Genomic DNA, 25,464 nt, shown 5'->3' with positions numbered 1-25,464 from the left:
TGAGACTAACTAATATCTTAAAATATCTTCAATTAAACTTTCACTGATGATATACTTAGATTACAGTATGCATCAATATAAATTGAGAATTGAATGATAATCTATAATGTTATTTTTAGATGTGAAGAAAACTTGTATTTTCTTTCAGTGAGCAGAAAAAAAACCCCCCACACCAATGTAATTGATTTTTAAAAACTATTTTCTAATTGATACACAACTAAAGACAATGCACAAACATTTTACCGGATTTTGAAAGTACTGTACGGTAAACTTAGTAAAATATAGAGGGCGGTAGACATACTTTTTGCATTATCAGGTTAGATTGGGTTAAACAGAAATAAGGCCAATTAAAACTTTTTTTCGCCATAATTATTATTTTATTGTGTAAATTTATACATAAAATCCTGGATATGCTTTAACACTAAAAAAATATAATGCAGATTTATAACAACAATAATAAAGTAATAATAATATAAATTATGATTACCATACTTTACAAAAATGAAATAAACTATTATTAATATTTCGAACAGAAAAAAATTAGATATAACAATAGTAGTCAAATAACACAAAACCATGAATTCATTTGTTGTTACAATGTACTGTACAAATAATATGTTCAGTACAGCAGCCTTTGTATTTCAGGGGCCAGATCAGATTTTGATGGCAAACATTAAATTATGAAATACTTTCTGATATCTATCTTTGACAGAATATTAATATTATATGTCAGAACTCTCCAATCAAAGTTCCCCATGCATATTGTACTTCAACTTACACTACATAGGCTCTACCATTAAATGCCAGGAGTTACAGTAAGTCTACTAACAATGAAAATTGATAATTGTTAAATTTATTTATATGAAATAATTAATGGCACATGATGCTTCAGCACAAATATTTTACCTATAATAATAAAATATCAGTCAACTCTCCATATAAAATGGACAAAAATTAGGAACAGGTCCTCACAACTGGACATTATTGAGCAGGTCATGTTAACTATAGCTAAAACAATAACAATTATTTAATAAGAGTACGTTTATTGTAAATACATAATATAAAAATAACGCTTAAAAGAGAACGACGTTTCGACTCCAAGTCGAAACGTCGTTCTCTTTTAAGCGTTATTTTTATATTATGTAATTATTTAATAAGGTTTTTAAATTATTTAATGATAAGACGTGTCTCGATTACTCTCTCCCGTGAACTGGTTTTTCGCCAGTGTTTTCCAACTTAATCGACACCGATCCAGAATAATTGAACAACATATGGAACAGTAAGATCTGTTTTTCTTTCCTTAAGGATAACTTTTTGTTAATTTCTGATCATCATAACCATTTCACCAGGGGTACAACATTTAATTTTGTCACTCCTAAGGCTACTGGCGTTAATGATACGACTTTTTATTTCTTAGGTATCCGTGACTGGAACAGGCTCCCCAATTCACTCAAATCAATACAAAATAATGCAACCTTCAAAATAAAACATATTGTTTAGTTGGGGATTGTCTTCCTCACTTTCCAACAGCAAAATAAAAAAAAAATGGTTGAAAAGGAAATAGACAGTAAGACTTCTATGACAAGCAGGACGCGTCCTATGTAATTTCAGAAAATACAGTATCTACAAAAACTATATTCTGCGTGAATATAACCAGCGTAACCCATAATAATTGTATTCTTCCAACCGGAATTTTATGTGCTTAGAAATCGACTGAAACAACCTATACATTACTCAAAGAGCCGGGCTTCCAGGGGCTTCACTTGCAAAGTATTTCATTTTTATACGTCCCCCACCCCCACTATTAACGGATTTGCACCGGTGAATACATGTAGCAAATTAGTAATTTAACAGTTATACATGCTACAAAAAAACACCTTCTGTATGGGATCCCTTAGAGGCTAATCCCAGATACCATCTTCATTTCATCAAATTATCTATACATCAATACAAGTGGTATATAAAATTAACTACAATACCACTAATTTATTTTGTTTGTTACTAAAAATATGTACTATTATTATTTTCTTATTTATACTGGGTGACCTCTTTAGACTCAAAGACTGTTCTACCAGCAGAGGGTCCCAAGTGGCTGTGTGTGTGACAGTGGCTGTGTACGTATAGTCAACTTGCCAAAACCGGACAACTGTGGCTTGCTTGCGCTGAAATGTTTACTTTTCCAGAAAGGTTATTATGGATAAATAAATATAGTAGGAACATTTTTTAAACTGTTAGCAACTTATTATTTTGGGAAAGGTTTTGGTTTTCTGAGAGTACAACTAGAGAGTTGAGTGTACTTGTAGCACTATAAAACAACACTAACCAATGCTACTCTTTAACCTACACTATGCTGACTAAATCTATTGGTTAACAATTAAGTGCTACAGACCAATATACTACACACTTAACAGAGCTTTTAAAAAGCAGACAACAGTGCACACATTCATACAAAATACTGTTCTTAAAATCACTCAATTTTACATTAAATCTTCTTTTTCTTTCTTCAATCAACATCTCTCAATAAATGTGAAAAAAATGTTTGGATGGAAAATATGCCTTTAAAAGGAATGTGTATTTATGAATATCATTTATTTCCAACTACAGTATTGATAGACATTCTCCCTGGACATACTAAAACCCTTTATGAATGCGATGGAAATATTTTAATTCAATTGTTGGTATATCTCTACCCAGGAAAACAACTATTTCTTTCATATCTCACAAAGGAAATATATATTTCCTCAATGCATCTCCTTGCTGTGTGTAGCCTACATTAAAATTTCGTTAAATTAATTACAAATTTGTTCACATTGACTGTAAAAAAAGTCAATTTATCCTCAATTAAGTTCACACACTAACTATTCCACCTGTCATCACCCTAACTTAAAATCATGCAGAAAAACAGACATTTATTTTTAAAAATAATATTATAATATATGAATACAATTTTTTGCACAATACTTAATAATTTTATACAGTGCTAACATTTTATTTTTTTAAATTTATATTTTCTATATTATTTTTATATCACCTACTTTTGACAAAAACACAATTTATAATACACAGTATTACAGTATCGGTTTGTAGTCTGCTGCCCTCTATTTGTTTTAATAGAGGGCAACAAACTCATTTGCATAAATAGCTGAAAGTTCTATACCATCTTTATAAGAATTGGTTTGTTGTTTTAACCATGGTATCAAGCTAAGTTAAATAAGAAATAGAAGTAGAAAAAAAAAAACACTATGTAGACATGCCTAGCAGAAATCCACCAACAAACCCTCCGGATACTAAAACATTTTTTCTGGCAAACTCTCGACTCTGAAAAATAAATATAAAATAAAATTTGAAAAAGAATCTTGAAAATTAGCCAGCAATATTTAATAATGAACTACAAAAAATCTCTTGGAGGATAAAAACTCACAAAACTATGACTCCTCAGTTGAGTTTTATAATGGTATGTTAAATATGAATAGATAGGAACTATTTTAAACTTCAATTTAGTGTGATGGACCAATAATATTTTTTGGTTTTACACTTTAAAAATTAAATTGATACACTCTCATGTTGAGGTAGGATCTTTACAAGGGACAACACAAATATACATGCTCTTCAATTCAAACTTCAGTCCATTTTTCCGTCGCCAATTTCGTTTGGACTTGGTGCTTATTCAATTCAATTCAATTCAAGGAACATTTATTCACGTCCAAAAGACAAAAGTAACAAAAACAAAATGGCAAGTGATAAAACAAGAAAATGGACGAAGGCAAATCCCAAAAAGATTACAATCTTGTGACGGGATTGCCTTTACAAAAAATTTAAATTAAGAGAAGAAAAAAAAATATATATATAAATAAAGAAAATAAATTAATTAAACAATAAAGAAATACAAAATATATATAAAACCAGTAAATAAAAGTTGGAATAAAAAATAAAAAAAGAACAGAAAAAAGTACAGCTGCATGGCATATAGCGAATATGATGACAATTGAATAATAAAGATAGCAAGTCACGGAACATGGAAACAACGACCATATCAAACAGATCGATCAGTAATGAGACAGAAGGTAATTTTTTATGTTATTATTGAATGAATAGCGGTTAGCAGCACAGGAAATTGAGGGGGGTAAATTGTTAAACAATAGAGGTCCAGAATATCTAATGCTATGTTTTTATGTTTTTAAAGACTTCTGATCGGGAACGGTACGACGTAAATTTGATGATAATCGGCCGTGGTTTTGATTTTGTTGCGTCTAACTTCCTTTTACCTAGGCGATGAGTTCGATCAAGATCGCTTAGTTCAATACTGTCTGTTATTTTAGAGCCTATTAAATTAATAGCTAATTCGTCAGTATCTTCTCTAGGTGATTCAGGCATACCATGCAAAAGTAGGCAGTTTCGTCGACTATACTGTTCTAAGTCGTCGATCTTGTCCATCATGGTTCGGTTTTCTGCTACAAGATTTTCATTTTCGCGGCGAATTATATCAATGTCGCCCGCAGTTGCGGCGTTGTCCATGGTTACGCTGTTGTAAACAGATTCCGAGACCGCGTCTAAAATATGTTTACTAATTGCAGAAATTAACACTTTGTTGGTTGTTATTGCATGTACAATATTTTTAAAGAGATCCGGTGATGACAAAATGTGGTTACTAATGCTTTGTGACACAATTGATATGAGATCAGGATCATCAGCCAACAGATTATGAATAGTACTGAAAGTGGCACTATCGATCGGTGAACCCATTACCAGGGATTTCGACGTTGCTTCCCGGTGTTCTGTAGGCTCAGTCGTTTCGTCCTGTATACGGATAGGGCCTGACTTGTCCTTGCCTAAGTCTTCAATAGATTTTACCTTAGAATCTTTCTTTCCTTTGGATCTGGTAGATGCCATAGTGAAGTACTCAATTAAGTAAATGAGATAACAGAGATCGATGAATAAATACCAATGATATGATAGTGAAAAATGCAATTTTAGGAGCTTGTACCGGAGCTATGTTGTTAACAGTGCATTGTTCGTGACACTCTTGACACAAGCTTATATATTCAGGTAAGTTGATGATCTACCAGACAAATTTAGCAATAATTGGTTCATAAAGCCAACTTTCCTTGGGTAAATAAAAAAGCATGAACGGGCCCTAAAGATTTGAAAAATTTGAAAGATCATAGCCAAAATTTCGTGGGTGTGTACTAAAAAAAATCTCTATATATACTATACACTATCAAACTTTATGTGACAAAAAAATTTGATGTGCCCATTTATGGACATGACGATGTCATATCACTACTATATTTGGGCATATCACTACTGTATTTGGGCATATCACTACCATATTTGGGCACATCACACTTTTTTTGTCTAACTAGTTTGATAGTGTAGACACAGCTTTACAGTAATGATTACCTGATTGTAAACCTGGTGGAAGTATGGATATTGTCTTGACATTTCCCTAGTGACTCTTGTCTTTGTTTTACCCATGTCTTTCTCAAATTTCTCCCAATCCACTTTTATGTAGCCTCCGTGATGTGCGAGCTGAAAGATTAAAGAGACAGTTTTAATTATTAATTTAAAAATACTATTGACATTTAATGATTTAACGATTATAACCATTTAGAAGTACAGTATACAGTTTTTAGTTCTACCTGGTGAAAACATTACTTTTACTACCTACCTACCTACCTAGTAGGTAGGTAGTGTATTTCCATAATCATATTTCATAATACAGTGACTAAACCAATGTTTGGCTTTAAGTGAGGTTCCCATTAGCGGCGTAACGCAACTACTGTATGTAACTATGTGTTTTCCAGTTTTCTTGCCTTGCGTCGTTGCATGAAATCATAACAGATTTTATTTCCCGTAGCGATTTTTGCAGCACTATTGTGTCGGTTCCCACTTGTAATTATGCAATAAAGCACTTTGCATCGATGCATCGTTGCATTGCATTGCGTCCTAGTGGGAACCACACTTTAAGTTTAGCGTAACCAATGGGATTCAGTATATGAGACTAAGATGTGGTAAAATAATCACTCAAAGAAACACACTAAACAATAGTAAGTATTCAATACTAAGTACTACTTGTATCTACTCACCAACATCAGAAGAAATCCACCACCCACAGCAGTGGCTGCCAGTTTGCCAACCTTCTGGAATAGATGGCCTGCCAACCTACATGTGCAATTGAATAAAAATGCTTGAATCATAAAATCTCTGTCTACACCATCAAATTTTATGTGAAAAAAATATGTTTGTGCCCATATATGGATATGATGATGTCATATTACTACCATATTTAAGCATATCATTACCATATTCGGGCACATTTTTTTTTCAAACTAGTTTGTGTAGATATAGCTTAAGAATGATGAAATACTTCAAATTTGTGTGTGAAAGGAAACTTTTATGAGGAGTAATGTGAATTTTGAACTCACAGCTCACCAGCACTAGCCCGGTGTTTATACCTCTAGATCACCGAGCTTGCGCTGATGGCTAGGGGTTAGATTTGAGCCCAAGTAAGCAGCGGGTACTACACCAACAGGATTTTGCTACTGTGGAGTAGCTTTGCGTCAGGGTGTTGAGTAATTTGTCAGATGTTTTGCCCTACTCTGAGACGTAATTTGCACTTTATACTAAGTACATTGAGAATACCTGTGAAAAAATAATAGATATAGACTCACCAACCACTGACACCTCCAAAGCCAATTTGTACCGGTGTTGAACGTTCTGATAGCTGACCCCCTACAAAATTCTGCACCCAGCTTTTATTTGCTCTAACAATTTCAAGAATCTCAAATGGGTCGTCGCCATTCCTACTATTATGGCTCTGAGCCTCTAAAACCTCTATGACTTCTTCTTCTTCATCTGATGATGATACATCTACAAAAAAGGTAAAATGTTAAGACATTCAATTAGACAACACTCAGTCATGTGTAAAGTAATTTTTTTCGATTTATAAAGCAATCAAAAGATTGTCCCAAAGCGCTGAGAGAAAAACAGAAACAAATTACAAAGAAAAAAGATGGGTTTTTAGGATTGTTTTGAAAACTATGATAGAGGATGCATTTTTTATAGGATCAGAACGATTGTTCCACAGTTTAGGATCTGCAACTGCAAAGGCTTAAAGCCCCATTCCCTACGTTTTTTAGATCTAATTTAAGGTCACAAACTATATTTAATGTAAAAATAATACTATATGGTCCTATTGCGATAACTTTTTTCGTCTTTAAACGGTTAAAAATGTGAAAAATAAATCGATTTTAATAATTATAGCGGCCCGCTATAAATCCCAAAATGCATTGCGCGCGGATTGATATTGTTGTTTTTCACCTGTAATTCGCCCACTTTTCGATCGATCGTGAAGCCAAAACAAATGGAAGACTCCTAACTTTTCAGCGAAAATACCGGGTTTTCCCCAATTTGTATCAACGGAGTCTGGCAAAAATAGAAAGATAATTAATGCAGCAACTATACAACGTCAGGCTAGGTATATAGCTAGCGTACGATGTTTGTACATTACCGATGTTTACCAGCTAGGCCTACAAAACTAAGCCTAGCTAGGCTAGGCCTGAGACCGTCCACGAGAGGTCGATCGCCGCGAGCTACTTAGGTAGTGCATTGTTTCTCACTTTTTATCATAATTTACCATAAAACGTACATTTAAGACAAGGAATGACATGGTTTAATGTTTTTAAAGTGATATATATGTATTATTTTCCAAAAAACGTCCAAAATTGCAGGGAAGGGGTCTTTAATTACCATAGGTCTTAAGGCGGCTTGGTGTTTAGGCTTTAATTTGTTAGTAGGGACGACAGTGTACAAGGAATGTAGAATCAAGAGCTAAATAATGTAAAGGAATTAATATGAAAAAACCAATTTTAGATTACAATGATGATTAAAAATTTTCATCTGGTTTTGGATATTCATTCATATTCAGCATCTCATCTATTTTTTATTTTTAGTGTACGTACATGTTGTTTGCCTTTTAAAATGTCCTTACTTTTGATCTAATTTTAAGTTTTTATTTTGGTTGCACCATTTATTAATAAGTACAGTGTGATACAGTGAAGACAAATAAATACATTTAAAAAACAGAATGAAATTCTCAAACAAAATCACAATAAAATGAAAATAAGAAATATCACAAATTATTTAATTTGCATAGCATATTTAAAGCTTCAATGTTTGACATAATACCTACATCTTAGTATAACCTGAACTTAATTAATTTTGAATGGAGGTTGGTGGCTTATTAGAGGGGATTGCATCATTCAGGACCACTCGAGAGTGATCGAGAGACAAGATAGTATAGTCACACTGACTGTATGTACACTACTTGTGGGGGGAGTGTGCACGGTGTTGCTGCAGCAGCTCAGCCTCACCTGCCCTGGTTTGGATCGTTGTATATTTATGATTTATATCAGAAATTGTAATTATTACGTTATGAATTTAATTCTAAAATTTACGAACAAAATCTTATAAACCTTATCAACTATTCTACAAACTCTGCGAAATACTAAAAATCTACATTTTACCTTCGACGACATAACCATCCGCCATTTCTATTTTTATCGTGCAAACTTGACCTCTCTAGCGACCTAGCAATTCTTGGGAAATACATGGAATATTCCAAAATACAAAGAGGTAGACTTTAAAAATATGCACATGTTTGTTTTGTTTTTTCTGCAGCTAATCTTTAATGTATTTTTAATTTACATAACATATTGGGGATTTTAGCATTTTTTATTATTATGAATTTGAATTGAACATTGAAACTAAATAAATATATACCTTAATTCAACCTTGTTGTACCGGTTAACAAGTCAATCAACAAAACGGAAGTAAACAATTTCCGATTTAGAGGTCAAGACATTTGTTTATCAACATTCATGCATCATCGACTGTGTGTCTCTCTTTAAAAACTGTTTCTTATTTATAACAAATATAACATGTCATTAAATTTTGCAAATCGTTTACAGATTTAAGAGTAAATAGTGAGTAATGTAGTTTTAGATCGTTGACTGCTCTGCATTCTAACAAGCCTACAGGTAGGCAGGCTATTTTGAATAGATACCACTTACCGCCAGCTGTATCCCTTTTGTGTGTGGTGTGCAGGAAAGCACTAGTTAGGCCTAATTATTAATTAGTAGATAAAGCCTTGTTGTGTATTTCCTGTATCCAGACAAAGTGCTATTGTTATTATTCAGAACTGATGAAGTACTAGGACACGAAGTCTGTTTCGAAGCTTTTCGTAAAGAAAAAATAGGTATTTATGATCAAAAAGTTTATATTCTCCATACAAGAAATAAACGTTAATTGAACTATTTATTATCAAATATAATATAGGCAAAATTTATGTCGGAAATTTGGTTTTCGATTGCGTGAAGAAAAAAAGTTTTATTATTATTCTAACCAAACTTTCTCAGTACTTTGAAACCGGATTGAATGATCCTTACACATATACCGCTTGTTAATCAGATAATTTAAATTAATCAAATTCAAATTATTGCATGGTTTCAAATATTTTCATGTTGATAATGATAATTAATTGTTGCATGTTTATATCTTGTCATGATGTTTTTTTGTGAGGGTCCCTAATAATCAGCTTCGGCTTTGGACCACCCTCGTAAAATATTGTTGAAATAAAAAAATAAAAATAAATGTTCTTGGTGGAAAGTCGAATTTCAGATTAAAATTGTAGGAATCGTTTTTCACATGTGTTTTTAGCACATGTATTTTGCCATAAACTATTAATCTCATTTCTTTTTTCTTTAAATAGATTCATGAGTGTAAAGATGACCAACATACACGACATTGCCAAATGGCCAATATTCAGCCTTCTCGACCAAAGCTTCATCAGTTGCATCAAGTTTGCTTGTGTGTTTGGAAGCTCAGGCAACGAGGCGATATTCGTGACCAAAGACGATGATGTTTACTCTCTTGGTAACAACCACAACAGTTGTCTGGGCCTAGGGGATGTACAAAGTAGCCTGCATCCTCGGAAGATTGAAATATTATGTAAGAAGAGTGTGGTTGATTTGGCTTTTGGTTCTGGACCACACGTAGTCGCTGTCACTGGTGAAGGCCAGATATATAGGTAATTGTAATGTAGTATGTGTTCCTTATAATTTGTTTAAAAAATATGGTTGGATTTAATAGAATTTGTTCACAGCAAGATTGCCAACTTTAAACGAATATATTTGCTTATGGTATCGTTTGTAACCTATATACTGTATATCTAGTTCTAGTTGTCCCATGACCTAGAGGATTGTAGGGGCATAGCAGATGAGACATATACATACACATGCATAAGCCATATCTCCTCTCAGGGATATAAAAAAGGGAAAAAAAGAAATCCATCTAATGGATATACAGTAATGTACTACTGTAATATCCTCTAACAATTTTGACAAACTTTATGTGACAAAAAAATGTGATGGACATGATGATGTCATATCACTACAAAATGTGGGCATATCACTACCATATTTGGGCACATTGCACTTTTATTTGTCAAACCAGTTTGATAGTCCAGACAGAACTTTATTCTTTTTTAATAACCTATAATTCTGGTGTTTCAGCTGGGGACACAATGGATACTGTCAGCTTGGTAATGGATGTACAAGTTCTAGTCTTTCACCAACTCTAATCTCAAACACAGGCAACCTTGGCAATTGTAAAGTCATACAGATTGCATGTGGAAGCCACCATACACTCGCTATGACAGAGGCGGGTGAGGTAATAACAGTTCAACTTGTTTTTGAAGTAGTTGCTGTGTTTTATAGCGCATGTACAGGGCCGTAGCCACCAGTATGGTTGGTAAGGTTTCAACCTAACCACCCTTTTGCAGAGGCCTTTGACATCCCAGTTGCTTAACAGAGACTGTTCCCTATTTCTTGTGACTGCATCACTGATGTACAGGCTAAAAGTCTATATCGCCACCACTTACTCGAAAGACTGTTAAACAGAACATCAAAAGGGGTAGTATTGGTGTGATATCTGGTAGTTTATACTGGTTACTATTGCGAGTAGTATTTGGTACAGCTACCTTACGATGTAAATTAATAAGTGTAGCAAGGCATTAAAATAAAACGAGGGTGAACAAGACTTTTGATACCTATCAGCATAGTGTCCCAAAATATCTATTTTATTGAATGAAAGTAACTTAAATTGCCATTCACTATTTCTCTTGCATCTTGCTTTGTACAGGTGTATGCTTGGGGATACAATAATTGCGGGCAAGTTGGAACAGGTGCAACAGCCAACATCAATACTCCTAGAAAAGTGGCGTCTGTTATAGGTAAATTTAACTTACTGTAATAGAATACATCAGTATTTTATTTTATACAGTCATTTAATACATAACCTTGGTTTCAAGTTTTGTAATACAGTCCAATCTATATAACAACGACTAATTATTAGACTATATGGCCAAATATGGTCCGAGCATGGAGCTATAAAATTGTATCTTCATGGTACCAGGGAGAATGTGTATGAAATTAAAACAAATATTTGTAGGTTGGATTTATGGTGGTATTTCATTAAAAATGGTGTGTCAAAATTTAACCTAAAATATGGAGTGATATTATTACTGGATCATGGAATTATACTTGGCCTTATATGGTAATTTACTAAAAAAAAGTATATTTAATACATTTTATTTGGTTACAGCTGGAAAAAAAGTAGTATCTATTGCTTGTGGACAGACATTTTCTCTTGCACTTACTCAAAATGGAGAGGTAAATCGGTCATTTCATCATTTTTCCCGCCAAAATTCCTTTTGTGTTTGATTCATTCTATTCTTCAACAAGTTAAGGGGCCATTTTTATGGATACTACTATCAATATTCGCAACAAGTTAAGGAGACACGTTTCCTGTGAAACTAATATGATGAAAGATAGGTTTTAACACATATGGCAAACACCATGTTCAGAAGACAATATATTCAATATATTTATTAAGTACACCTGGTTATAAAAATAAAATGACTTCTGTGTGTTTTTTTCTTCTAGGTGTTTGGATGGGGATACAACGGAAACGGACAATTAGGCCTAGGGAACAATGTAAACCAGCCTAGCCCTTGTAAGGTTTCTAGCATCCAGAATATTGTAGTCTCTCAGGTAAGACCATGGGAAGTTAGAGTGGACGACTGCATAGGACATTGCCTGATGGCTTATAAAGATAAATGGCCAATAGGAAAGATGCGTGGCCCATAGGAAAGAGACATGTCTTTGGAAATAGACCTGACGACCCATAGGAAAGAAACATGACGATCTATGGGAAAAATAAATGGGCAGTAGGAAAGAGACATTGTCCATAGGACAGAGACTTGAAGACCTATGCAAAAGGGACATGACAACCAATAGGAAATAGACCTGACGACCCATAGGAAAGAGACATGACCTATGAGAAAAATAAATGAGCAATAGGAAAGAGACATTGTCCATAGGACAGAGACTTGAAGACATATGCAAAAGGGACATGACAACCAATAGGAAATAGACCTGACGACCCATAGGAAAGAGACATGGCCTATGATAAAAATTAATGAGCAATAGGAAAGAGACTTGACAACCTATGGAAAAGGGACATGACAACCAATAAGAAATAGACAGGAGCCCCACGAAAATAACACATTGTTGAATAAGTCAATAAATTTGAGTAGAGATATATTTTTATTTAAAACAGTAACCTTGCTCTAAAGTTAAAATGTGTTCTCATTCAAGTTATCCTACAGCTAATAATACATAAAACCTCTTATCTATTCAGATTGTCTGTGGCTATGCACATGCACTGGCATTATCAGACACAGGGGTATTGCTTGCCTGGGGTGCCAATTCATATGGACAATTGGGTACAGGGAACAAGGCAAACCTGGCAACCGCAACACCAATTGCATCAGATATTGGCAGGTATGACTAGACCTTAAAATACACTATAATTCATTCTCAAACATTAGTACTGTATGTATGTTCAAAATCTTCTGAATTGAGGTTTTGTATGACACGCTACAATTGTTTATTTGGGTATTGTACACACCACACATTGTTTTGGTGTTTACTTCTGAGGTAGATCCAAAGTAATTTTCACATGCAGATATCGCTGAGAATTCATATTTAGCTGTGCTAGAACAGGAATCAACAAAACTTTACCTTTTTATACACATACATACAATAACAACAAAAAATAAAATGGTAAAATGTAGATGGAGGGAGAATAGATTGATAAGGGCGTGTGCCGCAATGTGTTTGACTGATCGTGAGATCGTGGGTTCGCTCTTTGCATTGCTTGTATCCTTAGGCAAGATACATTACTTACGTTTTCCTCTCTCCACCACTTGTGTACATAATGGGTACCTGGTAAGTCAAGACATTGATCAAGGTGCTGATTACTAACTGCATTATGGGAGTATGTTTCCATATGTGTTTGATCAAAATATGACCGGGGTAATAATATGTACAGAACTTAGAGGTTTCACAATATTAGGCGCTATATAAATCCAGGATAATATTATTATTTCTTATCCACCTATGAATTGAGTAGATATTACATCATTTGGCTTTAATGTTCTATACTGATGTAAGTTTATTGCCATCACTTACTAGGAAAAATTTAAATATTTCAATTTAAATTATTTATTATTCATATATTATTATTTCAATCAATATCAAATTGATATCAAACGAAAAAAATAAATCAATTTTTTTATAACTTGTATTCTTAGATTTATAGAAATTGCAGCCACTCACTATAACCATGTCTCCACTGCTATGGGTGAAAATGGAACAGTCTACATGTGGGGTCAGTGCAGAGGTCAATCAATAACGTTGCCGATGGAAACAAGGTTCACAAGTATTGATGATGTATTTGCCTGTTTTGCCTCACCGGCTGCTACATGGCGACCTGTAACATTTGGTAAATTGATTAGAAATGTCCTTTTTTCCAAACCAACAATTAGTATGTAAACTAACCTTGACAGTTTCGCTGTCCTGATCGACAGCTTCTTCAGAAGTAATGATGATCTATCATCAAACAGATTGACTAGAGAAATTTTGTTTAATGACAGGGTCATACACGGGAGTTGGTGGGCGCCCTCGTCTCTTTTGATGATTTGGTTTCCTCGTCGGCGGATCTAGATGGCTTCCCTGATGCGTCGGTTGTTTCCGAAACTGTCATACTAATTGTTGGTTTTGGAAAACAAACATTTCTAATAACTTATTACTACAAACAAGATGAACATTTTCAATCATTTGGTAAATTTGTTCACAATTTAATTTCAAAATAAAAAAAAATTATATGACATATTAAAAAAAAAAAATTCCAGACCACTAAAACATAATTATAATAAAAAAATGTGTATTATATATACAGCATATATGAAAATCTCCAAACTTCCCAGTGATGTACTAGAAATATCACTACATTGAGACTGTAATAATGATAATAATAAAATAATATATTTTTTATCAGAAAATTTTCTTGGAAGAAGAGCTCTGGAGAAAAGTCTTTTAAAAGCTTTCGACGATCCGGTAAGAATCTGCAGGAAAAAAAAATTAATTCCTCATTTGTTTTGTGTTTGTTGTGGGGGTGGTGGGGGAAAGGTGGTATTGGTAGCGGTAGGTGGTGGGGTTAGGTGGGGTAGTCTGTATAGCTGTGTATTTATGTACATAGCATCAATGGCTTAACATCCCTTCTGAAGGACGAGGCAAATTATCTTGCCTAAGTACACAAACTTGTTGGAAACTTGGCCTTCTTGCATGCCAGTCCATTTCACTATCATTGCACCATTTTCATTTCCATCTACCATCAGAATTATCAAAAGTACTTACGATTTCTTATTTGCTGCGGTGTGTTATACCACCCAGTGTCCTCTTAAATCATAACCATTTGTACGTGCTGTGTAAAATATAGCTACTTGCGCAGAAAGACAATGGCGTAATTTTCTATATTTAGTCCGTGCTGAAATTCAAGAGAGATTAATTTTACACCATTACGTTATTTTCTACAAACTTCTAATTATTCATTATGCTGTAATTTATAACAAATTGGTCAGCATAATTGAATACAATTGTAAATAATGGTTGTATGTTAAAAGTGTGCAAGGTTGAATGAAATGCTTTATAAGAAAACCTTCAAAAACAAACATTACAGGAATCTTATTATAATTTAAACGATTTTCAAATTGAATATACAACAAACTCGGTAAGGTTATTGGTTTTATTTAAATTTATAAAATGCAAAAAAAAACAAACGTAGCTGTAACAAATTAAGTGGAGAATTTCGTTTTCGGCGTAATGAACTACGGATATTACGAATTGAGCCTTGTTCTCAGGACTTTGCCGCCTCCTACCTTAGCATAGCTATAAAATCAACCAGACATGAGCAACAACCAAGAAAGTTTGACGAAACAAAAATTTCCAATAGATAAAGTTTTCAATGCCAAACAACAAGAGATTAAATTGATGTTTTCCTTAATCTGACCTAATTTTTATTGTGTACTCAGTACATTGAAAACGTCAATCACATGGTGACTCAAACCCACAAACTCCAGATCACTAGCCTCGACTTTATACCTCTAGACCACAGAGCTTGCTCTGATGGCTAGGGTTGGAATCAAGCCCGAGGAAGCAGCGGGTAGAGCACCAACAGGATAACAATTGTATTGAAAAATAATAATAATTTTGAAGTGGGACTTGAACCCACGGCCTGGCTTAGCTATACCTCTAGACCACCAAGCTAGCTATTGTTCGATTCAAGTACAATGAAGCAGTGGGTATACTGCACCAACATGATAATAATTATTCAACTAAAGAAAACTAGCTTTGCATCGGGAAGCTAAAGTTAATTTGTTGTTGCTCCCTAATACAAACCTACTTTGCAGTTAGTTAAATAATTATCAACATTAATCATCTTGTTTACCTTACAAGTCCATGACCGACTTTCTATTTTTATTACAGCGGTGCACTTTATTGATCAATAAAATTCAAATGTAGAGATTTCATTTAATATCTTATGCATTAAGATTAATTTTGCTCAAATGTAAATAGATGAGTTTTCGACATAGACCTTTAATTACTTCTAGAGAGCGAACTAGGTGGCAGTGAAGCAATGCCAATAAGGCAAGGACTCCACCAAATGGCTGTAGTATATCTTTATCAAAAATATTATTTAGCAAATAAAAATTAATTCATTAATTTTAAGAAGTATAATAGTACTAGTATACATATAAACATTTTATTTGTAATATTTCCCTATTGCGGCTATAAAATGAATAATTTCTTGGTAAAAAAATTCATTTTCGCATACTAGGATTGTGTTTTTTGCATTGATTTGCTCAACCAGCTACAATGCCAGAATAGTCGTGCGTGACCGGTGTAGGTGACATGACTGTTTCTGATTAGCCATACATGGTGAATCAGTTTTCGAGCTGTTATTACATTGGACTCTATGTTTAATTATATAACCTCTTTGGTTTTTGAAGATACGGAGAGATTTGATTGAATAACTTATATATAATGGAGATTAATTTCAACTGCAAACAGATTAGTTGTCAAAGCCAGCTTTGTGATCGTTCATAAGTACAGTCAATATTCTAAATTAATGAAATTATCTACTATTTTCTTTGCCGCAAGGCTTTTTAAACTTGTCTATTCAAGAGCATGATGATTGTTAATTAATCTTCTTGGAGATTATAATTTATCCAGAGTAAAATCTGATTACATGTACTTTACCTTAAGCTCTGTCTACACTTATCAAACTAGTTTGACAAAAAAAAGTGTGATATGCCTAAATAATGGTAGTGGTATGCCCAAATATGGTATTGATATGACATCATCATGTTCATATTTGGGCACATCACATTGTTTTGTCACATAAAGTTTGATAGTGTAGACTGAGCCTTATTAAGAATGATTCCATTTTACTTGTTTATTTTGTAGGAAACGTCAGACCTCAAGTTTCTAGTAGATGGAAAACATATACATGTTCATAAGTCAATACTAAAGATAAGGTTTGTTTATGAAGTCAACTTTCCTAAAACAAAACTCTCACAAGGCCAAAACTTTTCTTACCATGTAGAATATATTCTGGAGAAAAAAAATCAGAAACCAGTATTTTGGGCCAGCCTAAATATTTGGAAGTGTTGACTGTATTCATATTGATAAGGAAAAGTACTAGTTTAGGAAATATATATAAAATTATAATTAAAACACATCGAAAAGGAAAAATTATCAACAATTTTAAAGATTACAGTTTTAGAAGTTGCAACAGAAACTTCAATTTAAATCTGAACTAAAATTTATAAAAATGATTGTAAATAAACATTCTCCCAATGACAGTACTATACATTATACTATATAAAATTATTACTACCATATATCCCCTGGTATAATTTCACCCACATAGAACACAAAATTAGGTCAACTTTGAGGGTGGGACTATACCCAAGGAAAGCATGGTTCTGGTATATGCCACATTCACATGTTTTTATTTTCAGCAAGTTTCGAAATATATTTTTGTTTTTTTAGATGTGAACATTTCCTTAGTATGTTTCAATCACACTGGGGTGAAAATGGAAAAGAGTAAGGCTTTGTTTAAAATACACTTTTAAAAATCATATAAATATCGTATCGTAATCATAATAAAATCATATACATTTTGAATCCATTCTGTTAGTGGCGGGTTTCCCGTAAAAATGTGAAAAATAAATTTGAAAATAAATATTTTCTATAACTTACAATAGAAGCTTTTTCAGACGACACTTACCCAACAAACAAGAATTAATTTGTTTTAACACTGCAGTGAACACTTCTATTAAACAGAGACTTTATTGATATTTAAAATTATCTTTTTCTTTGCTACAGCACTATTGAAATCAGTCAGTTTTCTTATGCAGTCTATTTCGCTTTCCTGCATTACCTCTATACTGATAAAGTAGAGCTCTCTCCAGAAAATGCTATAGGTGAGTACAGTAAACATTAATTCATTAGGCAAATAAGTTCATGTTTGTGAATAGGCTCATATGTTTGTGAGAAAGTTCATGTTAATGAATAAACAAAATCATTAGGGCAATTTCTATTGCTAAAGCTACAACACAATGGTTAGGTAGGGTCTATGATACAGGCATCACATGTGAAACACACGAGATGCTGTATCCCAGGAATTGCTTATGATACTGGAAAAATTTAGATACAGTACTGAGAATCAGCCGGTAATGTAATGTTGTAATGTTGTTCGATTTATAAAGTGCTTATACAATCAAAAGATTGTCCCAAAGCGCTGAGAGAAAAAAACAGAAAGAAATTACAAAGAAAAAAGATGCTAAGTTATATATATGTTGAATTTAAGCAATTTGTATTATCTTTCAGGTCTTCTTGATCTAGCTAACTCATATTGTGAAACTCATCTAAAGAGGATGTGTGAACGAATAATTAAACAGGGTATTAGTGTAGATAATGCTGCTATGCTGATGGCAGCGGCTATCAAGTATGAAGCAGTGGTAAGTCCAGTAGTAGGAAGCTTTGCGACGGCCTAGGAAAAGTTAGGTTAATTCATTGTGTGCATGTGAGGAACCACACAGTGGTTTCTATGTTCAAATGATGTGTTTGATCTTATGTCTGGCTGCGACAAATACCAACAGTACTGTACTATGTACATATCCTCCACAGCGTGCAGTATCGGTTAAGGGGCATGGAACTGATCGTGTCGCAGCCACAGAAAAACCCTTTGATCTCTGGAGCTCAGCATGTTGTTAGATTGCCTTAGTATGATTAGGTTAGCGCAAATGGAAAGCTTGCTATTATAGGGAGTGTGACATGTAGCAGTAGTCTACTAACATATTAAAGCAGTATAAACATTTTTTGAGCTTTTTATTTGCTTCTTTCAACACGAATGTTGTTCCTCTATCAGGAATATCCACTGGATCTGGGTTTATTATTAATAATAATACTATTTTTAGCTTTTTTGGAAACGAATTTCATTTTTGTTATTTCTCTCTAGGAGTTGGAAGATTTTTGTTTCAAGTTTTCTATGAACCATTTGACTGCTGTGGTTCAGACCGAAGCCTTTCAGAAACTAGACGAGTTCACTGTGAAAACCTTAATCAAGAATGCGGCTCAGTGGGGAGCCTTTAAGTATTGACGTTGACATTCTGTACCTGGTGAATAAGCTCAAATATGTACTACAAATTTTACAGCAATATTAACCTGAGGTGGTGATCATTTGGCCTGATAGAGAGACTTAACGATGTGTTAGTCCTAGGGGTCCTATTTCTTGTCAGGCTCACTAATCCTTTAGAAGAGTCTTTTGAAAAAGTTGCTAGTTCCTTGAGAGTGTTTTGTTTATACAGTCTTTTCAAGAGATCCTATTCTCTATTGTGGACTGATTTTATACTATATATAAAGACTAGAAAAAAACTCTGTGGAGGTATGAACATACATTTGAACTGGAAATATTTTTTTTAAGTAGTGTATAATTTAAATATTGATATTTTAAGGTAGAAAGATGTTTTTTTAAGAAAATTGATTATAACAAATATTTTTAAAAATTTTTGGGACAGAAGTTATTTAGTCCTACTGGTAGAGTCTCTGGATATTTCCTAACAAGACCCTACTTTTTGAATGAAAGAGTTAATACAGTACAAGTATTAAAAACTAAAAATGCACTTAACATGGTACAGAATTCTAATTTGTCTTTCAATATTATAATTCATTACTAGCTTTCTGAAATAGGCCCTTGGCTCTTGTATTTATATATTATACATATGGTAATATTTTTTGGCGAGGATTTGTGTTCATCTTTAAGATGACAAATTTTTCGACTTATAAACATTTAGGTAAATATAGTAGAACTAGCATATGAAAGCATCTAAGGTCAACAAAAAAGGTCAACAAATAAGGACAATATAACATAAATTAATTTATTTTTATACCATACATTAAGAACAAGGACAGACATTAAAAAAAAAAATAATTTGCATGGTACGACGAAATAATATACCTCTAAATCACCAAATGGAGAATTACATCATGAGGGGAAAAAGATTGACATTTTAATAAAAAAGATAAAATGGATAACATTAAAGACTTGTTGTCCCCAATTTGAAAACATGAAAAAAGAAGATTAATAAAATCTTTGAACTTTGAATACATTTTGCAATTTAGTCAAATTATTCAATAGAAAAAAAACTTACAAATAGATAAAATAAACGGTTAAAAAACCCATTTGACTATTTTTGGATTTCTGCTATATGATGTAATATGTATGATGTAATGGTATATTCAACAAAAAATTATGTTTTCAGGGAACAAAAATATCTTTAAATAATTTAATAAAAATACACAAAATGGTTTGTACTATAACTTAAATAGTATAGTTTTATGTAATTGCCAAACATGTTATCATTGTAAGTGTGTCTATAAATAGATATTAGAGTTGTATTTTAATTTCTGCCAGTCTTAATGAACTAAGATCTGCTACTTTGCTGAACTAATGAATATGCCTATGATATTTATATAATATTAAGCACCTTTGTAAAACAGCATTTGTTGGACAGGAAAATAATGTTGTAAATGCGTTAAGTCATATTTAAAAACAAAAATCAGTTAATTTGTAAATAATGCTATTCACAAAGTTATTTATTTTTATTTATGTGAATTTCCATGAAAATATATCTTCCTTGTTTGTATTAAGTTGTAAAGAAATAAAAAAGTAATGTGAACGTTTAGATTATTCTTTATAATCAGTATTATAACTTCCTAAAATGGATAAATGTCTGGATCAGGTGAAAACAAAATGTTTACCACCGTCACATCCACGGTGTCGATAGTAATTTCCAGGCCTACTAACCCAAAGTTGTATAGAATGTGGATGAGCGCAACGTTTCAGCCCGTTTCCTCAACGAAAATCGAAGGCGGTGGTTAATGCGCGTGCGTATGCAAATTTAAATCAACTGTTGTGAGGCGCGAAAAAAAAAACAACAACCAGAGCTCGTGTGAATTTATTCGTCTCCTATCGGGAAACGGGTTATAAGGTCACACAAGTTGAATTAAATTGATTCATATAGGAAGTAAGCAACATTATTATCTTCTGAACAAAACACGACTTTACGTAAAATACGATAATATACTACGAAACACAATCAATTACTACAGGTAGCTATAAGACACATTATCTCCGGGAACTTTAGTCATGGAAATTGCTAAATTGAATTAATTAGTCTACTGAACAAGTAATTAATGTATTTGTTGATTATAAACTAGAAACAGGTGAAGCTATACGCAAATACAAATTAATTATGTGTGCAAATCAACGGGTTGTTATATTTTCTTTTGCGCATGCGCAATTAGAATTTATTGAAATAAAAATTAATATAAATATATCTCATGCTATAGTTGAAAAACAATATCGCTTAGAAATTGAAAAGTTTAGAAGCGTTATAAAAAAATATTATATTTAACATTAATTTATTTATAAGATTATTTATTCATTTGCGGATATACAATTTTAATAGAGCTTTGGTTAAGAAATTAATATATATATTTTTGGTAAAAATTCATTGATTTAATTTTGTCTGAAAGTGAAAACAATCTTTAATTTGTCTGAAAGTGAAAACAATCTTTATTTTTGTCTAAAAATAGACTTTTGTAATTCAAATTTTAAATCAACATAAATGTTTTTTAAATCGGAAAAAGGTATTGGGGATCAATGAGGACCGTCGGTCTAATCGTATTTATTATGAACACGTTGTCATTTTGAACTATTGAATAGACAAGTCCTCTGATTTTTATTTTTGGGATTTTGTATCAAGTTGCTTAGACCAAGAAAAGTGAAATTACAGTCTTCCCTGCTTAGACAATAGGATGTCAATATGAAATGTATTGATCAAGAGCTCTGAGATTCAATTAAATATAATCTTGTGTATACTGAAGAAGTACTCTTTAGTCAAGTGTCTTCCTCACACTTATATGTTACTTAATACCAATTTGTGTATTTGAAATGTTAACAATGTGTATATAAGTCGCCTGATGAAACACGGTGTTGCTTCTCAGTCGCCGTGGATTATAACAGAGCTGTGCTTGGTGACGTAAGCTTGAAATTACCAACAATAATCAATCATCTCTATTTCTGTTCAGATACTGACGTTAACAGTGCAAATGATATAAAAAATGAGTGGGCCTACTCCTTTTCACGGTACGCAAATCAGGGAAGAGTGAACCAGGGAAGATTGAATTCACTCTTCCCCGGAACAAGGCCAATACATGTCTGCAGTCGTGTGCGCCGATTTGAGTTAGTGTTTACTGACTGACCAACCGACCGAAATTGCTGAAAATGTTAAAAGTAAATTAAAATGTTTAAAAACATTTATATTTGCCTCCAAGTATTAATATCCACTGTCAAAATAACGAAAAAATATGAATTTGAGTTAGTTGTTTACCGACCGACCGACATAGTCTGCTATAGAGTCGCATTGCACGCACGCGACAATTGGCGACGCCGTCTTCCGTTACTTGAAACAGAAAACTGCGAATGTAACATGGCAATCATTGCTGGAATACTGAAATATCCTCATAGTTTTAAATCGATTGAGTATTACTTATTATGATTACTCTATTACAATGTGCTGATACAATGTCATAATAATAAATATGATACTATGATCAATGATCACTCATATACATTTCTACAAACCTAATCTGAAAATTGCGTAAATGATGATTCATGAATATTAACACCCAAAAGACCGTCTTCATGATATGGAAAGTAACAACAGGGCTCCGTGTTTAAGCTAAATTGTATTGTTTATTACGTAGAACATAAACCCTTGACAGCACATTTTACGCACTCAAAGAACGGCTAGAGTGCATTTTCCAGTGCGCTTGAGGTTCAACCATGATGGGGCTGAAGTTGGATCTCGTATCCAACCCTGGTGCATACTAATATTATATATTAACGCTCCCCGTTTGAAAATCCTGGATCCGCTTCTGTCAGTAGTTACAGCACCTTTAATTATTCTCTTTATATCTATATCCATATTCGATATTTGTTGAAGGGGATAATAGTATGCAATTTGACATCATTATGCAGTGATTTCTAGTGTAGTTAAAGAAATGACAAAATTAGATTTCCACTACAGTACTTGAAAGAAAGAAACAAAATCGATACATTCATTTTATAACGTCGTAAAATGCATGGCCGTGATAAGCAAGATTGGTTACTGTTTAACAAAAGAAGAATATTATAACGTTTTTGAGTAGGCCCTTTGTATCGTAACATTCATTAAATAACCGCGCCCATTGTTAATTATCCTGAGTAAATCGGGACCAGAACGTATTTATTATTTATTTTTAACTTAAAGCTGAAGTTGAATAATTAACTAATTGGGCACGTGCACGATATGATTATTATGCTTTGGTATGATAGAAAGATTTATTAAGTAGGGAACAGAATAATTTGTTACTGTATATATTCTATTAATATAACAGCGTTTCCCCTTGTGTTCTTGAAGAATAATTACTTAAAAGAGCCTCTTGTAATAATATAACCGACACCTTTATTTCCTTAATAGGGATATCCACTAAATAGGGATCGGCAGTGTGTTATTGTCTCCGTGTATCACGGAAAAGTGTCTCTTTAATACAGATTGCCCCCACCGTGCTGTGTTATGTTGTTCCTCATTATTCACGAGAAAAGTGTCCCTTTAATAGAGATTTCCGTCCCCATCCTGATGTATTATGTTGTTCCTCTATCGTTTCACTGAAAAGTGTCCCTTTAATAGAGATGTCCTCACCGTGCTGTGTTATTTTGTTCCTCATTTTTCACGGAAACGTGTTCCTTTAAGCGAGCGAGCGAGTCATATGGCCGAGCGGTTAAGGTAGGGGCGCCGTTTACCGTACCTAAAGAGCCAACAACAACATCGGCAAGGGTTCGAGGCCGACTCGCTCCTAGTTCTGGTGGTGGAACAAGTCTTCTCGGATAAGGACTATAAACCGTAGGTCCAGTGTACACAGTTATAACCTGTGTGTACTTTAAAGAACCCAGTTCATTATTCGAAAAAGAGTAGGGGGTTACCCCGGTGAACTGGTTCACACAATAGCCCCTGTATCAGGGGGATTACCACCTATCTGATAGGACAGTGATTAATTCACTATTGGTAATCCTTGGCCACATTGCCTAAAGACATAAAATAAAATAAATAAAATAATACATTGTCCCCATCGTGGTGTGTTATGTTGTTCCTCATACTTCACGAGAAAAGTGTCCCTTTAATAGAGATGTCCCCATCGTGGTGTATTATGTTGTTCCTCATTCTTCATGGGAAAATGTCTCTTTAATAGAGATGTCCCCACCGTGGTGTGTTATGTTGTCTCTCATTCTTCACGGAAAAGTGTCCCTTTAATAGAGATGGCCCCATCGTGGTGTGTTATGTTGTCCCTCATTCTTCATGGGAAAATGTCCCTTTAATAGAGATGTCCCCACCGTGGTGTGTTATATTGTCTCTCATTCTTCACGGAAAAGTGTCCCTTTAATAGAGATGTCCCCATCGTGGTGTATTATGTTGTTCCTCATACTTCACGAGAAAAGTGTCCCTTTAATAGAGATGTCCCCATCATGGTGTATTATGTTGTTCCTCTATCGTTTCACTGAAAAGTGTCCCTTTAATAGAGATGTCCCCACCGTGGTGTTTTATGTTGTCCCTCATTTTTTACATAAAAGTTTCCCTTTAATAGAGATGTTCCCACCGTGGTGTGTTATGTTGTCCCTCATTCTTCATGGGAAAGTTTCCCTTTAATAGATATGTCCCATCGTGGTGTGTTATGTTGTTCTTCTATCGTTTCACTGAAAAGTGTCCCTTTAATAGGGATGTCCAATTACCCCTGCGATTTTACCCTTACTCAAATTGTTATACGCCGAATTAATCTACGTCTGGTGATGTCGGCACGTCACATCTTTTGGATACGTTCATGGTAAATGCGGCATACAAATAAAACATACAGAATTCATTAGGCCCTACTACTTTATTTTATATTAATATGTGCAATTTAAGTACAATACATGTAGGCCTACTTTAAAGTTTTGCAATGTCATTATTTCTTATTTTCATGATTATACAGTACTGGTACATTACCTTAATGTAAAACGGAAAATGTTATCTTAAACTCAAATGTCAAATATAAGCAGAATACAATCATCTTTAATGTTTTCACATAATCGCTATTATTAGGCATACATAATAATTGTAGATCTCAACGTTTTTATTTTTACACTCATCAGCTATAGAACCTCTGGGACACCTATTAAGTGAACATTTTCCCAAGGCGAAATGATATATAAAATATGTATATAGTGCTGTTCCGCCGTACCACGCCGAGAATGTTAAAGAGTCACTAGCCAATCGAGTTTGAACAATACCATGAAAGCCCTAGTGGTCTAATGGTTAGGACATCTGCATATCAAGCAGGCGGTCCGAGTTCGAGT

General features: G+C 33.5%; 2 protein-coding genes across 4 annotated transcripts; one reads left to right on the top strand and one right to left on the bottom strand.

Annotated features, from left to right (window-relative positions):
• Positions 1-1,081: 1,081 nt before the first annotated feature.
• Positions 1,082-8,563, bottom strand: LOC140048641 (FUN14 domain-containing protein 1-like). Its single transcript, XM_072093405.1, has 5 exons — positions 8,526-8,563; positions 6,672-6,870; positions 6,087-6,162; positions 5,401-5,529; positions 1,082-3,318 (listed from the first exon to the last, which is right to left on the bottom strand). Exons 1-5 carry the CDS (start codon positions 8,548-8,550, stop codon positions 3,241-3,243), a joined length of 507 nt encoding a protein of 168 aa, XP_071949506.1. The 5' UTR covers positions 8,551-8,563; the 3' UTR covers positions 1,082-3,240.
• A 287-nt stretch (positions 8,564-8,850) lies between these two features.
• LOC140048640 (RCC1 and BTB domain-containing protein 1-like) lies at positions 8,851-20,779 on the top strand. Of its 3 annotated transcripts, none has more exons than XM_072093402.1 (15): positions 8,851-8,984; positions 9,198-9,256; positions 9,770-10,087; positions 10,572-10,728; positions 11,200-11,290; positions 11,662-11,729; positions 12,003-12,110; positions 12,760-12,902; positions 13,715-13,905; positions 14,461-14,519; positions 16,929-16,999; positions 17,517-17,570; positions 17,853-17,950; positions 18,357-18,487; positions 18,988-20,779. In XM_072093402.1, exons 3-15 carry the CDS (start codon positions 9,774-9,776, stop codon positions 19,126-19,128), a joined length of 1,626 nt encoding a protein of 541 aa, XP_071949503.1. In that variant the 5' UTR covers positions 8,851-8,984; positions 9,198-9,256; positions 9,770-9,773; the 3' UTR covers positions 19,129-20,779. The 3 variants fall into 3 exon arrangements, with proteins under 3 accessions (XP_071949503.1, XP_071949504.1, XP_071949502.1); XM_072093403.1 differs by having other exon boundaries at positions 8,976-9,038; XM_072093401.1 differs by lacking the exon at positions 8,851-8,984 and having other exon boundaries at positions 9,106-9,256.
• The last annotated feature ends 4,685 nt before the right edge of the window (positions 20,780-25,464 follow it).

Source organism: Antedon mediterranea, chromosome 5 (genome assembly GCF_964355755.1).
Source record: "Antedon mediterranea chromosome 5, ecAntMedi1.1, whole genome shotgun sequence".
Lineage (NCBI taxonomy): Eukaryota > Metazoa > Echinodermata > Crinoidea > Comatulida > Antedonidae > Antedon > Antedon mediterranea.
The sequence above is the reverse complement of the archived record's forward strand: the minus strand, read 5'-3'. Positions and strand labels throughout refer to the sequence as shown.

What these genes read in the sequence shown, in the direction of transcription:
- LOC140048641 (XM_072093405.1), bottom strand. Translation starts at nt 8,550, where the DNA reads ATGGCGGATGGTTATGTCGTCGAAG. An exon ending in GGATGGTTATGTCGTCGAAG is followed by an intron (nt 6,871 to 8,525) that starts GTAAAATGTAGA and finishes CCTTTTTTGTAG; the next exon opens with ATGTATCATCATCAGATGAA. An exon ending in TCCACCAGGTTTACAATCAG is followed by an intron (nt 3,319 to 5,400) that starts GTAATCATTACT and finishes TTTATTTTTCAG; the next exon opens with AGTCGAGAGTTTGCCAGAAA.
- LOC140048640 (XM_072093402.1), top strand. Translation starts at nt 9,774, where the DNA reads ATGAGTGTAAAGATGACCAACATACACGACATTGCCAAATGGCCAATA. An exon ending in ATTGCATCAGATATTGGCAG is followed by an intron (nt 12,903 to 13,714) that starts GTATGACTAGAC and finishes TTGTATTCTTAG; the next exon opens with ATTTATAGAAATTGCAGCCA. An exon ending in CTCTCCAGAAAATGCTATAG is followed by an intron (nt 17,951 to 18,356) that starts GTGAGTACAGTA and finishes ATTATCTTTCAG; the next exon opens with GTCTTCTTGATCTAGCTAAC.